Below are 20172 nucleotides of genomic sequence, written 5' to 3'. Positions count from 1 at the left end.
AATTAATGGTTTTGATCTAAGTCTGTGAGATTAGAATTTTGAATTCTTGGGATAAAGGAAAGTTTAGTTAGTTATATTATTTCTTTTTTTTAATAAAATTTTTTAGCAACATTATGTATTGGTTTCAAAAGATTTCTAAATTATGATTCAAGAAATATTCCAAACGATAAAATAATTTTGTTATCTATCGTATTTTATACAAAAATAGTTTTTGTTTCAAAATATTATATGTGGAAAGATTAAAAAAAACATCGGGTATATAAATTAGTTTAAATATAAAAAAGGACAATAACAACTTGTCTTCTAGTGTGGACAAATGTTTAATAATTCGAGAATAGTAAGTTTTCAGATAAAATTGCCCTATAACATACTTTTTCCCCCAATTTTATTAAAAAATAGTCTACTGCTTTTATGAAATTCAAATATTTGCTCAAAAGGACATCTTGGGGACAAAGGAGATTTCAAAATATAAATAATTTACTTCAGTTTCTTAGAATTTTAATAATACTCTCCTAATTTGCTACAATATCATAAGAGATTGAGGAATTTCGATATTAAATAACAGCAATAACATTACATCAATTTTCATTGTAACATTTTTAACGTCTAAGTGATCGAAATAAGGACCTTGAAGAGTCCATTCGTACGTCCATAATTCCAACTGACATTAGAATGGTCCATTCAGATGCCACTCATCACAGAGAACTAATTTAATTTTCTTGTGTCATATCGATTACCCACCAAATGGGCCCCGAGATCTACAAGGAACTGTGACAGTAAACACTGAACAGAAAAAAAAAATCTTGTTTCCTCCGTTAATCTTATTTTATTGCCGAAACTTTTTCGGAAAAGAAAAGTTGTAGAAAACAAAAGTTGCGCGTAAGTTATGTTATTTTTGTTTGATGATTATTTAATTATCGTTCATTTTTATTTGCCATTTCTAATTAAGGCATTAGAATAGACATTAGCTGTTATTATCCCAATTTTGGGTTTGTTTTTGATTCACGACTTAATTTAAAAAACTGTTTATCTTTTAGAAAGCTGACATATATTTTCGTAATTTCAAATATTTTTTTGCGTGTTATAAAAATATTCTGTTACACAGATAAAGAATTTTTATTTCATTATCATTAAAAGTTTTATTATTTAATTTTAATTTCTTCGTGTAAATTCGTTTAATTTCTTCGCGTTTATTTGGTTTGCATATAGAACCACAAAATTTTAATAATTAGCTATATATATATATATATATATATATATATATATATATATATATATATATATATATATATATATATATATATATATATATATATATAATCAATGATTAATTATATATATATGATTAAATACAAAAAGCAATTAGTTTAAAATACAAAAATCATTTACACAAGTGCAGATATGTAAATTCTCTTTCCCATTGTGATATAAAGTATAATAACAAAAAAGAGATGTGTCTCATAACTAATAACGTTATTTCTCAAAGAGTTTAATAAGGATTTAAAAATGAGAAGGATTTAATATCAGTCATTATAAGTCACAAGTTTAAAAAAGACATGTAATGGTTGTATTTTTAAAGACGGTTCATTTAAATAAATGAAATGAACAGAAAACGTAATGTATTTTGAAATAAATAAGTTTCAAATAATTAAGTAAATAAATAATGTAACAAAACTCTATGAATCCAAAACGCTGCTATAAATTCTTATTTGTTTATTTTTTAAAATTATTCTTACATTTCAGAAAAGAAAAAAAAAAGTGTCTGAACATCATTCAAGTTTTATTTCCATTTTTCCAGTGTCTTTTATCAGGATAATTTTAAGCAAGAAATCCATCATTGAAAATCATATTTTGCTTAAAAAAGTTCTTGCTTAAGAATTTGTAATTGGGACTAGATGATTATTTCCTAAATTTAATGATTTTATACTATCAAATTTGAAGCTCCGAGAAGACGAAAAGTGTTAATAACTTTATTATGCTGAATGTTCTTATAATGTCAAACTGTAAATTTATTATGGAATCTCGAACATCGGAGAGTTAAATTTAATATTATAATATAAAATTTAAGTATTATATCTATTTAACCTTTTATATCCCAGGTAGCAGTCTGTTGCACTATATTGTATAATATTTTGCGATATTCTATTATATTATTCAATATTTAACAAAATTATACAATGCTGAGAAATTGTTTAATATCTTATAATATTGTAAAATATATGTTTTCTACTAGGGTAATATCCAATTTTTTTAATTAAAATATTTTTATTTTGCCACGGTGGTAGTTCTAATCCCACGTGGTCAGTATATTTAACCAAGACCATGAGCCACTGATGCATAGAGATAACCCTATAAAGAGAAATGCCACCCTATAAAGAGAAAGCTGTTATATTAATCAAAGCTATACTAGAACATTTAGTTGGCCTTGAAGAAGCTTGACATAACATTAATAAGATAGGGTAGGTTGCGTTTCGAAGAGTTATCGGACGAAACAATACCAAATATATACCAACCTATTGAAAACAAGCAATCCCGGGAAATCTCCAATAGCCAGAGTGATCTTAGAAAATAATTATACTTACTGATCTACGACTATGATTCATTAACCATTTTAATCTTGAAAATGAAGCAAATCCTAATGAAGAATTTCAGAAATAGATTTTATTTAAATATCTGTAATTTGCAGGATTTTGCCATCAAGTGTTTATATTTATAGCTGTAAAATTGTGCGTCACTATCTTATTGCTTAGTTTAGATATATATTTTAAAATTTAAAGACTAGAACGGCTAACTTCGACAACCAGTTGTTTGCTTTCAATGTTAATAGCGTTAATTTAGTCAGACCAACCAATTTTAATGAAATGCATCTTATTGCAATAAAAGAAACTATTTTTTTAAAAAAATATATTTGTCTAATAAATATAGATAATTGTGATTGGCTAGCCATGCTTCAAAAATGGTGAATTTAATTGTAATAATCGTTCCCCTTGTTGAAGGTAGAATAAGTGCCAATGATGATGCATCTCGGAATCATAAGTTTCTTTATGAGATAAAAATTGATGAAAAGAGTACAGTGTCCGAATCTGGCCAATTCTGTTAATTATTCTCCCCTTAGGGAATATACAACTTTTGGAAATTTCTAAGAAAATGTGAATGAGAAAAAGGATGGGAAGCTGCTGATGATGTATTTGAAACTCATGAAAATTTATATGAAATAAAAATTGATGAAATCTGTTAAATTCTTATTGCTAGGAAAAGAAATGGAATAAAGTTTTTGCTACGAATAGAAGTCTATAGGAATAAAGTTCTTTATTCCTATACACTACGAATAGAACGCTACGAATAGAAGTCTATAGGAATAAAGTTCTTTCGCTAAAAATGAGGGAAAAGAAACAACTCTTTTCTCCCATAGAGGAACAGAGTGAATAAATGTTTTTAAGATTACAACCAATGAAACTAATTTTCTAAAAATGTACTTGTACAGTAAATATATAATAAATAACTATGATTGGTTAGCCATATTTTCAAAATGAAGAAATTAATTGACGAAATCGCTACGCTTGTTTAAGCTGGAACTCTGTAAAAATTTTATTTTGCAATATTTTTTTGGAATGAAGAGGAGGAGGTGGAATACGCGCCAATGATGATGCATCTATGGGTCATAAGCTTTCTTATCCTTATGAAATAAAAATTGATGATACCTGTGCTTAGTCGAAACTAGTACGGGGGACACAGTAAATAATTGTCCCCTTAGAGAGTATATATTGAATCAGTGATTTTGGAATTTTCTCTAGAAAACGGTAAATGAAAGGAAGTATGGGAACCCATTGATGATGTATTTAGGAATGAAAATCATATATACAAAATGAAAATTGACGAAATTCGTCAATTGCTTGGATTTATAAATTCCATCATGGGTTTTTTTTCACTCATAGAGCAAAACTACAGTGAAACTGTGTTTTTGAGATTTCTTTCGAAAATAGAGGTTTGGGTATGATGAGGTGCGTGGGTGGTCTGTCAACTATTGATGTCATATTTAAAAGACATGAGTTTTAGTGAGTCGAAGCTAGATAAATAGTTCTTTAATTTTCTTAATTATTTTAAACATTTTGATCATTAAAGTCATTGTAATATGATTTATTAAAACATTTATTATCATCACACAGTGAATAATCGAAAAATTACAAAGGTACAAACTTAAAGTTCCTATCACAACAGTTTTGTTTGTAATGTGTTAAAATTAGCTTTCTCAAAGTTTGAGGCACGACTATGTTACTCAAAAAAGAGCTTTAGTTTCAATTAAAACAAGCTGTTTCTATTTGTTTGCAAGTTATTTGCGGAAGCCTTATGTGGCTCACCATTTCCGAGGAAGAGGTCAGAGTAAATTACTCTTTTAAACAAGGTGAACATTATAATCACATTTCACCAGCGAGTAACTAAATTTCATTGTTTACGTTTCTATTCTTTGCTTAACCGCATTACTCTAATTTGTTCCGGAGTGAGTTTTTTTCTCTCACACAAACTGCCGTAAAAAGAACAAGGCGCTATAATTAATCTACAAAGCTTGCTTTCTGAAAGAAAGGAAACGCGCAGTGAAGATGCCTCGCTTCTGTACTTAAACGAAGTTGTAAATTTGAAATAGTTTCTCTTTCATTTAAACTTGTCGGTACATTTTTCTTGCCTTTCATTCCTCATATTTCATTTGAAATTAAAGCAGTTTTACTAAAAACGTTTCATATTTCATATAAGAAAAGTTGAATGTTTCATATTTTTTCAAAAAAAAAAAAAAAAAAAAAAAAAAGGTTGAAATTTAGCTTTATGTTGAAATTTCTGCATTCTTTGAAAAATTTACAAATGCAATTATAAATTCTTTTATATATAGAAATTTTTAATATTAAAATTTCCCACCATTGACCTGATGGAGTAGGAAGAACACGGTTGAAGAATTTTAATAGGAAAAAGAATGTTATAGATTTTATCAGATGAATCTGTGAAGGTATGTGACTACGCTAGGGATGATTTTTTTTTGAAAAACGTTCAAAAATCTGTTGTATTTTTTTTTATATTTGCATGAAAAAGATTGGGAAAAAACATCTATGAAACCAAAATATATCAATTAAATTCCAAAATTTTATTTATTTGGAAAAAAGGCATTTTTTGGCTTATAAAAATATAAAGCAATAATCTTCTAGTTTAGAGGTTTATCAAATGATTATCTTAAAATTTTACAGATAGCTTAAGGCATATATTATCTAGTTTTTGAGCTAAAAAAATAAACTGTATTTTTATCTATTTTTTAAATATTGGCATTCGACTGATAAGTATCACAGAATTTAAAATTTTTTTCACATTGTGAAGGCCTAAAACTGCCATACTTCTAAATGAAGAGATTATTTATTTTGTAGAACAGGAACTGCAAAATATATTGAGAAATTACTATACCAAATTTGAACCTAAAATATGCAGTTAATATTAATTTATTGAAGTTTTTCATAAAAAATTCTATCATGTTCTATATTTGAGAAAATAGCATCTAAAGATGCAAAACAGCATTAAAACACATAAAAGGCAAATATAAAAATCGTTGTAACTCCCCCCCCCAAAAAAAAAAAAATCCAACTGTTTTACAAATAAATCTGTTCAAATATTACGAATATTAAATAAATAAAAATTCATAGTTTTGCTAAAAATTGAATTTTTAAATGTAGTCTCTTATCTTAAGCGACATTTTTAAGAGAAAAACTAATAGGGAAATGTTCGCTGTCTTAAGAATAATTCAATATGGTCTGATTAATTTTTGGAGATTTTCTTTGTTTCTCAACATAAGGAAAGGTATAAGATATGAGATAAGAAATTCTTCAGAAAAGATCTAAATGCTCCAAGATCTGCTCTGGATTCTTACAACTGATTAGAAATATTAAGTGTTTAAAATAACATAATCCAATTTATAGATTATATATAAACTAAATATAAAAATATACTTTTAAAAATGGAATTAGGAAATATGATATTTTTAAAAGCTTGTAGTTTTATAGTAAATTTAATTAATAAATTGCAGTGTTAGCTTACCAATTTCTTTAAAATTTTTATGAGCATTTATATCAAGAATATATATTAAATTGTTATTCGAAGTATAAATGAAGGTTTTAAGTTTATTAAAGCAAAAATTATTCAGAATAAGGATTTAAGATTGTTTCATACATTATGTACAACCAACTGAAAATAATAAATGAATTTCCCAACTTAATCTTGTTTGCATTTTATTATATTTATAATCTCTACTAGCAATAAAGAAGTATGTAAATTTGTATATAGCATGTTAAGGATCTACAAAGCAGACTGTTTGATATACATAAGATAAGGAAACAAATATTTACAGAGTGTAAATATATATATTGGAATAATGTTTTAGAAATTTTTAATTTTATTTAAAATTATAATTTTAAACAATCAAAAATTTTGTGAGATTATGATATTTTTCCATGGACTCTAGAGGAAATATTGCTTCAACAAATTCATTTTTACATCCTTTTCAAATTTAAAAAAATATATATTTTTTATGATACTAATTTTTACACCACATTAAATTAATTTTTTTATATATATTTTGAGTAACTTCTACCTGAATTTTGAACAGGATTTTTAAAAAATGTTTTCGCTGGATTATCGAAAATGAAGTTCATTGCTGCAGTGTAATTGAAACCGTTTTCATTGTTTCATCAAACACTTAATAACGTGACTATTATTGAAAGTTCCTTCTTTATATCTGTGGTGAATTAGAAAGTGAAACTCTGTTATTTAAGAAAACAATGAACAATTTGAAATATATTACCTAATAATTTTTATTTGTTGGTTTACGGATGTTTTAATGAAACTATGATGTCATGGAATTCAGCTCGATTAAGAAAGTTCAAGTTTCTCAAAACAGAGCAAATGTGAGGCTATTTAAATAACTCAACTTTGATATCTGCCGCAATTTAATGTTTATAAATACTTTGTTGACATTCTGAAAATCCAATGATGTGTAAAATATTCAATTAAAATTAAATACAACTAGCATTCTGGGTGAATCGGCTAGGCGCCAAAAGGCGACTAATTGTAAATAAGTTTTGTCACTTTATTCAATAAGACAAGAATACTAAAATCCCCTTTCTTTTATTGTAAAACTCATCTACTTTTAGTCATAAGCGTAGATAATTTTATCATGAACTGAAAAAGAGAAGAAACTGAAAAAAGAACTGAAAGAACTGAAAAAAGAGAAAGACTTTTCCCTTATTTTTTTTAATGGTGGTATTCCTATATATAAACACCATTCTTCAGTTCTGTAAAATACAGCAGCATTACTTTAAATGTGAGCAGAATTTTAAATCATCTGAAGCTACTTTACATTTTTATCCATCCATACACAGGTAAATAACCAACTAAACATAAAGAGAAGCATATGATATGCCTCTTTTAGTAGCATATTTCACATAAGCTGCCGAAAATAACCCTCCACAAAGCATGCAAAACGCTCAAATATCGGAAAAATAGCCATTCTTCCCTTCAAAAGAAATGAGGAACAATGTTGTTGCTTTAATGTTTTCCCGAAAAATGTTCGCAAAGAAGCGTTTCTCTCACGATAAAACAAAGCGTGAGAATTTCACCTTCTGCTCCGCAGCTGCATACGAAAAATGAAGTATCATTGGCCTTTCGCTATTGACTTGTGCTATCTTGAAGAGCTTAAATTTCATCTTGGATCTAGTAAGGAAGTAGCAGTTTATTTCAAAATTAATTTCGCGAATTTTTTTGGCATCAAAAGCGCAGTAGAGTGTAAGCATAGTTCACAAATAATTCCATCAGTGAAGCTAAAATTCAAAAATGGGCAGAATTTAAAATTTGTATTTTTGCAAACGGTTACCATTAAAATTGACAGTACGGAAAATGATACGCTGTGTATCGTTAAACCAAGTTCAATATTTCTTAACATGGTTGTTATATTCAAAAGTTATGAATTATTTTAAGCACTATTCATAAATCTTATATGTTATGGAATTTCATATTTAAAATACAGATATGCAGACATCTACGATTGAAACTGACATTATAGAAAATGATAAGATGCGCAATCATTACGCCTAATTCAGTATTACCTAATATGGCTGTTATATTTCAAAGTTATGAATTATTTTAAGCACTATTCATAAATCTTATATGTTATGGAATTTCATATTTAAAATACAGATATGCAGACATCTACGATTGAAACTGACATTATAGAAAATGATAAGATGCGCAATCATTACGCCTAATTCAGTATTACCTAATATGGCTGTTATATTTCAAAGTTATGATTTATTTTAAACACTATTCATAAATCTTATATGTTATGGAATTTCATATTTAAAATACAGATATGTAGACATCTACGATTGAAACTGACATTATAGAAAATGATAAGCTGCGCAATCATTACGCCTAATTCAGTATTACCTAATACGGCTGTTATATTTAAAAGTTATGATTTATTTTAAACACTATTCATAAATCTTATATGTTATGGAATTTCATATTTAAAATACAGATTCGAAGACAGTAACAATTAAAACTGACAGTAAGGAAAATGATACGCTGTATAATCATTATTTCAAGTTTAATAGTTCCTAACATGAACTGGTATACTCAAAAGTTATGGATTATTTTAAGCACTATTTATAAATCTTATATGTTATGGAATTTCATATTTAAAATACAGATATGTAGACATCTACGATTGAAACTGACATTATAGAAAATGATAAGCTGCGCAATCATTACGCCTAATTCAGTATTACCTAATATGGCTGTTATATTTAAAAGTTATGATTTATTTTAAACACTATTCATAAATCTTATATGTTATGGAATTTCATATTTAAAATACAGATTCGAAGACAGTAACAATTAAAACTGACAGTAAGGAAAATGATACGCTGTATAATCATTATTTCAAGTTTAATAGTTCCTAACATGAACTGGTATACTCAAAAGTTATGAACTATATTAAGCATTATTCATAAATCTTATATGTTATGGAATTTTATATTTAAAATACAGATATGTAGTCAGTTACAATTAAAAATCATTCTGTAGAAAATAAAACGTTGCGTAAGTGATATATTCAAAAGTTATGAATTATTTAAAGCACTATTCATAAGTTTTATGTTATGGAATTTCATTTTTAAAATATAGATATGTAGTCAGATATGTATCGAGCCAGCGCCCTGGCATATAGGTAGCGCGTCTTCCCCGTGATCTGGGCGTCCTGGGGTCGAGTCCCAGTTTTGGACATGGTTGTTCTTCCTTTGTTCTATCTGTGAGATGTGTAAATGTGCCCTCCTGTAAAAAGGGGCTGTGCAAGCGGATGAGTGATGTGTGAGTAGCAAAATCGTACTCTTAGCCCTAGTTGGTGCTACTAAAAAAAAAAAAAAGAGAGACGCTTCCTTACCGGCTTAAATCGCTGTCTTCGTAACAGCGGGCTTGTCCATGGCAAGTGCCATAAGAAACAACAAGATATGTGTCGTGTAATGTCAATTAAAATAAGCAGTACGGAAAATGATAAGTTGTGTAATCATTACAGCAAGTTCAATAGTTCCTAGCATGAACTGATATATTCAAAAGTTATGAATTATTTTAAGCACTATTATATGTTATGGAATTTCATATTTAAAATGCAGATTTATAGACAGCTACAATTGAAATTTACAGTACAGAAAATGATAAGTTGTGTAATCATCACAGCAAATTCAATAATTCCTAACATGAACTGATATACTCAAAAGTTATGGATTATTTTAAGCACTATTTATAAATCTTATATGTTATGGAATTTCATATTTAAATACATATACGTAGACAGTTACAATTAAAACAGACAGTATGGAAAATGATATGCTGAGTAATCACTACGCCAAATTCAATAGTTCCTAACATGAACAATTCGATAGTTCCTAACATTCAAAAGTTATGAATTATTTTATACACTATTTTTAAGCCTTAAATGTTATGGAATTTCATATTAAAAATAAAAATTGCTAATTTTCTTGTACTTCTTCGTTATTAGATGTGCAATCATTTTCTAAGAAAGTGACCATTAATGACTTTGCATGTATTGACGAAAAAATTACCTGAAATTTTAATTTACTTAATTTTTAACCTGCAACAGAAACAAGGAAATATTATTACTATAGTTCTTCACTGAATTATTTAAATTAATTTAATTCCTGCTGCAAGATCAGTATTTTAGAAAGTGCTTGCATAGTTTGTACAGGCTAAAAATAGCAAAGAAAATTTAGTTTTATTAAAATACATTTATGATATAAAGAAGAAAACAATATCTCTTTATTTGTCAACCAAAAGAATTTCTCCATAATAAAAAATAGACAAAAAAATGCTTATGATAATCTGGAGTTTTAGGAGAATAGTGCTATTTTTTATATAAAAATAAAATTCACTTTATGATGTGTAATTAAATAACAAAATTACCAAATACACCAAATTTCAACGTTTTCCTTATTTTTCGCCAATAACTTCAATTGTTATCGCCAATAAAATAATTATAACAGGAAAATGATTAGGGTTTCGTCTTAATGAACAAAAAGTTATTTTTATAATGACTTTAGTTTAATAATTATATGGTTTAATTTGCTTTTCGTAGAATTTCAAATGATCCTAATCGTTGTGTAAGATCATTGAAGGTTATCGTATCTCGTTCCTACTGAAGAAAGAGTTCTCGGAAGAAGGGAACACTATGTAATTTTTTTCCAAATAGGCACGCAAACTGATGAACGGTATTTTGGGAATGGTAATATAAAAAACCATGATGTGAAGGTACATCTGTTGTCACCAAACAATAATGGGTAGAGAAATATAAAATCCCAAGGGAAGTGCTTAAGTAGTTGCAGATTACAGAAATTTAATTTGAATTTCTTTAAATTTTGCTTATAAATACCATAAAACAAAAAGAAGAGAATTATGATGTTTTCATGACAATTAATAAGATAATTAATTCCTTTATTAATTAAATATCTCCATGTATTAAATCTATTTTACTAGGTTCCAACCCTATTAAATGAAAATATTACGATATTTCAAACCCCTCATATTATTTGTCTTTGAGTTGACACTTCCAGGTTTAAATTAATTTTATTATCATTCGTTTAAAACTGCTTATAACGTTTGAAGATACTTCGCTTAAAACAGTTTCATAAAAAATCGTTTGATTAAACTGTCTTGCTCATTTTAATTAAATTAGAAATTTAATAGAATAATATTTTAAATACTTTATAGAATATTTTACAGAGAACATTTTTTTGCTCTATAAATATAAGATATGAAAATATTATCATCGCGAGCAACATATGATATATCACTTATTTCCATATAATTATTATTATAATAATATTAATAGGAAATCAAATTTGTAATCTCCACTATGAGACGAATGCCCGAACTTCATTCATTAAATATGATATTTTTGTGAAAATTCTTTGTTACGTCAGTCATTTAAAAATTCTATGATTTAATGATTCTTGCATATCGAAAAGAACCTTTTCTTACAGTTAAATTTGCCTAATAAGAAGAGTTAACTAATGCAGTTAAAAAAAAAAGGAACTCACTTGAACTGAAAATTGTAATTTCTATATATTCCTAACAACATTTTCTAGGCAGTAAGTCTACTAACAATAAAATACCAATTGAAATGAGAATAAAATCAAACGACTTCAAGTTTCTAATCAGAGGCTAATCGATAATCACAAGTTTAGCATAGTGGCAGCGCGTCTTCCCCGTGATTTGGGCCTCTTGGGTTCGAGTCCGGGTTTAGACGGGGTTGTTTTTCATCTGTTCTATCTGTGAGATGTGTACATGTGTCCCCGTATACAAAGGGACTGTGCAAGCGAATGTGATGCGTGAGTGGCAAAATCGTACTCTTGGTCCTAATTGGCGCAACTAAAAAAAACAAACAAAAAAAAAAAAAAACAAGAGACGCTCTCTTTCGGCTTAAAATCACTGACTTCGACCAGCGGGCTTATCTATGGCAAGTACCATCAGAAACAAGAATATAAGTTGTCAAATGCAGGACAATTTCTCAATTAAATCATCGCTGTGGGTTAATAGAATTTGGATAGTTCTACTTTAATCTTACTGAACTAAAGAAACATTATTAAATATTGTTCGATTAAAAACGTGATATATTCAACAATAAATCAGACGAATAACGCATTTTAATCAATTAAAACAGCGATATAGTATAAATACAATATGAAATTACCTCTAACAATTTTATCAAGGTAACGTAGTTTTTTTTAATATTTCGATAGCAAATGCAAAAGGAACATTTTATTATATTTCATGATTTTAAAGGTTCTGATAACAAAACTACGAGAATATTTTTGAAGGTTGATAAATATTCTTGTTTCATGTTTCAAAATGAATACTGATTGATAAATTGGAATTTTATTAACTGATATTTCTTAAAAAAGCAGATAATAGAACGCAAATCACGTCTAATAGGATAGATAGTGGGAAGTACACCACCTGTTGTTTCTGATGAGAAAATGTATTAATTTTTTTAAAAATCTCACATTAACACTGCACTGGAAACAACAGTCACTTCTACAGGTGAATAATTTCCCGTTATTTAATACATTTTTAATTTAATGATTTTTTTTATCAGGTAACTTTAAAATTCTTAGATTTAAGTATTATTTCTTGAGAGCTCTTGAATACTATGATTTGGATTAGTACTATGAAAATAAAATAAAATAAAATTAGCGCGTCATTTAATTTACAAAATAGTATTATTTTAATTAAGAAAATTCTTTTTTTATTTATTTAATTATTATACCTTTAGCTTAAAATTCCAAAAAAAATCTAGTTTGCATTTTTTTTTTTTTTTTGTGGAATGAATCATTATTTGTTTAATTGCACTAACATATTATACTTTATTAATTTTAGTGTATTGATTACAGCTTTAGTAAATAAAATTTTATATGTGGCTATATTTTTAAAATATGATTGCATTTATTTGCAACATTTTATAGTTACATAATTATATAAATTTTGTATAATATGTAACATATTTTCTATATATTTTGATTATTTTAATAAATCTTTTAATTTATATTAATTGAATGTACTTTTCAGACTGAAATATTCTGGAACATGGTTTATGAGATTAAAGGCTATTATCCGTTTTAATAATAGACCTGCTAAAATTCAATCATTTTTAATAGTCCAATATTCATTATTTAACCATTTTCTTGAGTTAAAATTTATCAATAAAAATCTGCAGAACATTCATTTTTTATTGATTTTTTTTTATGTTTTATTGATTAATGCTTTGTTTGATATTTATTATTCAATATTAAATTCATTATAAAATTACGTGGATGTAAATAGGGTTTAATTTTTTTCTTATCGGAAAAGGCCGAAAGTTGCAACAGTTAAAGAATATTTACCCCTCCCCCCCAAAAAAAACAAAAACAAATTTGAACTGAATTCAGAACTTGAAATCGTATTTAATAGTTAGGCTTATAATTTAATTTATAGTAATTCCGACGTTTTTGATAATTCAAAGCCATAAAATCTTTTTTAATATAAATTTATTTATTGAAAATAAAATAGGAAAAATGCTTTATAAATATCCATGAAAATATAAAATTTGTCATCAATATCAACTAATGGATATATATTACTATCTCTGGTCATGTATATGCGATTCGTTATTATTTTATAGTTTTACATGCAAAAAATGAATAAGAAATTTTGTATTTAAAAAGTTTTAATGAATATAATGAAAGGATATTAAAATGTGACCTTATAATATTTCCGTAGTATTAGTTTGTTAAAAATTTAGTTCGATATTATTAAACAATATATTGGCGAAGGATATACACCAAGATTCTTTTAAGCACTATCATTATTATAAATAAATGAAAAATTTAGTTCTATATTATTAAACAATATATTGGCGAAGGATATTATAAATAAATGAAAAATTTAGTTCTATATTATTAAACAATATATTGGCGAAGGATATTCACCAAGATTCTTTTCAATCACTAGCATTATTTTATTTCGTTTGTTTTATTTTCTTAATCACTAGCATTACTGCAAATAAATTAAAAATTCAGTTTTATATTATTAAGTACTATAAAAGAAAAATATTAATCAATTTTTTTTAATCACTAGCATTATCTAATATATGAAAATGGAATATTGTTTGTTCGTGCCTTATGCTCTGCTGTCCCGTCCAAATGATTGCGATGAAACTTGGACAACTTATTTCTTGCACTTGCACGAAGGTTATAGGCTTAGTATAGTTGTCATATCTAAAATATAAAAATAGATTTTTGTTTCTTCGTACCTTATACGCTATCGTCCCGTTCAACCGGTTGGGATGAAACTTGCGCAACTTATTGCTTACACTTACGCGAAGGTTATATTTTCAAATCGACAAAAGACAAACAGTAAACGGCAAGCGGCACATGTCATTCGGAATTAATCGCACAGATATCAAACAAAATAAAATTATTATGATTGATGAAAATCAATTTTAATGAAATTAAATCCAAAATATTTAGTGCAAGCGCTAATTTTGTTCTTCTGATTAATGAAAAGTCATTTACACAGGATATTGTCTTTCAGCCTACACAATATTTTGTCTGCGGCAAACCGCGCTTATTATTCAGAGTTTAACTTATACATACAAAATATAAGTATTATTATCGATACCGATCAAGTTAAGTTGTATATATTGGAAAATTGAATTATTCTAACTATCATTATACATTATTCTAATTAATTATAAATAAATATTTGTTTGTTGTACCTTATGCGCTGCAGTACCGTTGAACCGACTGCGATGAAACATAGTCAACTTATTGCATGCATCTGCGCGAAGGTTATAGGCATAGTAGAGTTATCATAGCTTCATATCTAATACATAAAAATGAATTTTTGTTTGTTCGCACCTTATGCACTGCCGTACAGTTCAACCGATGAAACTTTTCCAACTTATAGTTTGTTCTTGCTCGAAGTTTATACTTTAAAATTGACAACTGACAAAAGGAAAGCAATAAATGGCAACGGCACATATCATTCGGAGTTAATAGCAGATATATCAAACAAAATAAAATTATTATGATTGATGAAAATCAATTTTAATGAAATTAAATCCAAAATATTTAGTGCAAGCGCTAATTTTGTTCTTCTGATTAATGAAAAGTCATTTACACAGGATATTGTCTTTCAGCCTACACAATATTTTGTCTGCGGCAAACCGCGCTTATTATTCAGAGTTTAACTTATACATACAAAATATAAGTATTATTATCGATACCGATCAAGTTAAGTTGTATATAATGGAAAATTGAATTATTCTAACTATCATTATACATTATTCTAATTAATTATAAATAAATATTTGTTTGTTGTACCTTATGCGCTGCAGTACCGTTGAACCGACTGCGATGAAACATAGTCAACTTATTGCATGCATCTGCGCGAAGGTTATAGGCATAGTAGAGTTATCATAGCTTCATATCTAATACATAAAAATGAATTTTTGTTTGTTCGCACCTTATGCACTGCCGTACAGTTCAACCGATGAAACTTTTCCAACTTATAGTTTGTTCTTGCTCGAAGTTTATACTTTAAAATTGACAACTGACAAAAGGAAAGCAATAAATGGCAACGGCACATATCATTCGGAGTTAATAGCAGATATATCAAACAAAATAAAATTATTATGATTGATGAAAATCAATTTTAATGAAATTAAATCCAAAATATTTAGTGCAAGCGCTAATTTTGTTCTTCTGATTAATGAAAAGTCATTTACACAGGATATTGTCTTTCAGCCTACACAATATTTTGTCTGCGGCAAACCGCGCTTATTATTCAGAGTTTAACTTATACATACAAAATATAAGTATTATTATCGATACCGATCAAGTTAAGTTGTATATAATGGAAAATTGAATTATTCTAACTATCATTATACATTATTCTAATTAATTATAAATAAATATTTGTTTGTTGTACCTTATGCGCTGCAGTACCGTTGAACCGACTGCGATGAAACATAGTCAACTTATTGCATGCATCTGCGCGAAGGTTATAGGCATAGTAGAGTTATCATAGCTTCATATCTAATACATAAAAATGAATTTTTGTTTTTTCGCACCTTATGCACTGCCGTACAGTTCAACCGATGAAACTTTTCCAACTTATAGTTTGTTCTTGCTCGGAGTTTATACTTTAAAATTGACAACTGACAAAAGGAAAGCAATAAATGGCAACGGCACATATCATTCGGAGTTAATAGCAGATATATCAAACAAAATAAAATTATTATGATTGATGAAAATCAATTTTAATGAAATTAAATCAAAAATATTTAGTGCAAGCGCTAATTTTGTTCTTCTAATTAATGAAAAGTCATTTACACAGGATATTGTCTTTCAGCCTACACAATATTTTGTCTGCGGCAAACCGCGCTTATTATTCAGAGTTTAACTTATACATACAAAATATAAGTATTATTATCGATACCGATCAAGTTAAGTTGTATATAATGGAAAATTGAATTATTCTAACTATCATTATACATTATTCTAATTAATTATAAATAAATATTTGTTTGTTGTACCTTATGCGCTGCAGTACCGTTGAACCGACTGCGATGAAACATAGTCAACTTATTGCATGCATCTGCGCGAAGGTTATAGGCATAGTAGAGTTATCATAGCTTCATATCTAATACATAAAAATGAATTTTTGTTTGTTCGCACCTTATGCACTGCCGTACAGTTCAACCGATGAAACTTTTCCAACTTATAGTTTGTTCTTGCTCGAAGTTTATACTTTAAAATTGACAACTGACAAAAGGAAAGCAATAAATGGCAACGGCACATATCATTCGGAGTTAATAGCAGATATATCAAACAAAATAAAATTATTATGATTGATGAAAATCAATTTTAATGAAATTAAATCCAAAATATTTAGTGCAAGCGCTAATTTTGTTCTTCTGATTAATGAAAAGTCATTTACACAGGATATTGTCTTTCAGCCTACACAATATTTTGTCTGCGGCAAACCGCGCTTATTATTCAGAGTTTAACTTATACATACAAAATATAAGTATTATTATCGATACCGATCAAGTTAAGTTGTATATAATGGAAAATTGAATTATTCTAACTATCATTATACATTATTCTAATTAATTATAAATAAATATTTGTTTGTTGTACCTTATGCGCTGCAGTACCGTTGAACCGACTGCGATGAAACATAGTCAACTTATTGCATGCATCTGCGCGAAGGTTATAGGCATAGTAGAGTTATCATAGCTTCATATCTAATACATAAAAATGAATTTTTGTTTTTTCGCACCTTATGCACTGCCGTACAGTTCAACCGATGAAACTTTTCCAACTTATAGTTTGTTCTTGCTCGGAGTTTATACTTTAAAATTGACAACTGACAAAAGGAAAGCAATAAATGGCAACGGCACATATCATTCGGAGTTAATAGCAGATATATCAAACAAAATAAAATTATTATGATTGATGAAAATCAATTTTAATGAAATTAAATCAAAAATATTTAGTGCAAGCGCTAATTTTGTTCTTCTAATTAATGAAAAGTCATTTACACAGGATATTGTCTTTCAGCCTACACAATATTTTGTCTGCGGCAAACCGCGCTTATTATTCAGAGTTTAACTTATACATACAAAATATAAGTATTATTATCGATACCGATCAAGTTAAGTTGTATATAATGGAAAATTGAATTATTCTAACTATCATTATACATTATTCTAATTAATTATAAATAAATATTTGTTTGTTGTACCTTATGCGCTGCAGTACCGTTGAACCGACTGCGATGAAACATAGTCAACTTATTGCATGCATCTGCGCGAAGGTTATAGGCATAGTAGAGTTATCATAGCTTCATATCTAATACATAAAAATGAATTTTTGTTTGTTCGCACCTTATGCACTGCCGTACAGTTCAACCGATGAAACTTTTCCAACTTATAGTTTGTTCTTGCTCGAAGTTTATACTTTAAAATTGACAACTGACAAAAGGAAAGCAATAAATGGCAACGGCACATATCATTCGGAGTTAATAGCAGATATATCAAACAAAATAAAATTATTATGATTGATGAAAATCAATTTTAATGAAATTAAATCCAAAATATTTAGTGCAAGCGCTAATTTTGTTCTTCTGATTAATGAATAATCATTCACACAGGATTCAGCTTGCACATCATTTTGTCCGCGGCAAATCGCATGTATTATTCAGAGTTTATCTGACACGCACAAAATATAATTCTTATTATCGATGCCGATTAAGTTAAGTTGTTTATTATGGAAAGTTTCCAATGCAAATAGTAATTTTTCTATTTATTGAGTGAATCGACAAACGATATTTCGGTTAAACAAGCATACGTCGTGTTGATTGTTTCGACAAAAATTATGTCTCCAAACTTAATAGATTTACCAATACAGCAAGTAGAAATAAGCCAATTCGAACTTCATAAACAAGCAATAAAGCAGATCGTTTATGAATTTCAAATTCACTTGCTTCAGAATCTCAAGATCAAAGTGCAGCAAGAATCAAAAGACAACGTTTATATGCTACCTAATCAGGTACATCGGAATCAAAAGTCCAATATGCAGCAAGAAGCGAGGCAACTATTCTTAAGGCAAATTTGATTGGAGAAGGAGTGCTCATTCAACGCATTCCCATTATTTTCACCAACATGCCTTTTGATTTGAAACGACCGCAGTTCCTCATTCGACGTGTATTCTCAATGACCATCAAAAAGGTGCAAGGTCACTTCAAGTTTGTGGATTGAACCTAGAAAATTATGTTTTTCACAAGAATCGGTTGTATACTGGATGTTTAAGATTCGGACAGATTAGAAATTTATTTGTTTTTGCTGAAGACGGAAAAACAAAAAAATATTGTCTACCCTAAAGCAATTGAATAATAAAGTTAAAAAAATATAATAAATATTACGTGTACTTCTCCTTTATATATTATAAAATTTCAATTAATGTATTCATTGACGATAAGAAAATGAATATCATTATTTCTATCATTCTTGATTAAACAAGACAACTATTTCCAAAATTATTTCTTCTGCAGCAACAATGCGCCGCGTACCAGCTTGTTATAAATAAAATAAAAATTTAGTTTTATATTAATAAACAATATAAAAAAGAAATATTTACCATGATTTTCTTAATTATCTGGTACTATTTCAAATCTTTCTGATTTTCTATATAATGCTTAATAAATGAAGGATGCTTTCACTTATTAATTTAGCACATTAATATGTGAAATCCACCTTTAGCTTTTAGATTTAAAAAGCGTAATGGTGCATTATTTAGTAAATTATGTAAAGAAGCTAAAGTCCGATCTCTCTGTGAATTTTTTGACAGAATATTTGGCCTATCATAGTCTTAATCAAAAGACAATTATAAGAAATTCATTTTAACACGGGGCAACAAAAATTTGTATCATTATAACTAATTGAATTAATTAAAAGTTTCAATGGAATCATTTCAGAAACTATGCTGCTGGCCATAACATTGTTAGCATGTCTTATTGGAGCATCACAAGGCATCTGCCCACCTGAAGATTGGATTGAACCTTACTGTACTTGTCAGTCTCACTTTGGCGACGCCGTGATGACATGCAGCAATTTGTACTGTCCAGACGAGCTGTTGAAACCCTTGCAGATGGTCTCAGTGAAGAAGTACCATATATTCTCTCTTCAGATTGAAAACTCGAGTTTGTTGTACATTCCTCATAATGCCTTCAAAGGAGGAAACTTTGAGAGGGTAAGACGCCTTATTACTTGCAAATAAAAGCTTTGAGAGGGCAAGTTATTTTATTACTTTCAAAGAAAAACTTTGAGACTGTAAGATGCCATATTACTTACGAATAAAAACTTTGTTGAGAGGGCAGGATGCTTTATTACTTGCGAATAAAAACTTTGAGAGGGTAAGACATCTTATTTCTTGCAAATTAAAATTTTTAGCTGTAAGATATTTTATAACTAGCAAATAAGAGGACAATAAATTTCATATAAAATAACAGCGAGAGAAATAGGAATAATGC

At 27.9% G+C, this 20172-nt stretch overlaps 1 protein-coding gene across 1 annotated transcript in view; it reads left to right on the top strand.

Moving 5' to 3' along the window:
* Positions 1 to 719: 719 nt before the first annotated feature.
* The window catches only part of LOC129962548 (leucine-rich repeats and immunoglobulin-like domains protein 1), a 41408-nt gene continuing 21955 nt past the window's right edge, over positions 720 to 20172 (top strand). The window contains exons 1-2 of the mRNA XM_056076308.1: positions 720 to 879; positions 19618 to 19892. Coding sequence (XP_055932283.1) covers positions 19623 to 19892 — 270 coding nt within the window. The 5' untranslated portion in view covers positions 720 to 879; positions 19618 to 19622. The remainder of the gene's footprint in view (positions 880 to 19617; positions 19893 to 20172) is intronic.

This window comes from Argiope bruennichi, chromosome 3, assembly GCF_947563725.1.
Source record: "Argiope bruennichi chromosome 3, qqArgBrue1.1, whole genome shotgun sequence".
Lineage (NCBI taxonomy): Eukaryota > Metazoa > Arthropoda > Arachnida > Araneae > Araneidae > Argiope > Argiope bruennichi.
The sequence above is the reverse complement of the archived record's forward strand: the minus strand, read 5'-3'. Positions and strand labels throughout refer to the sequence as shown.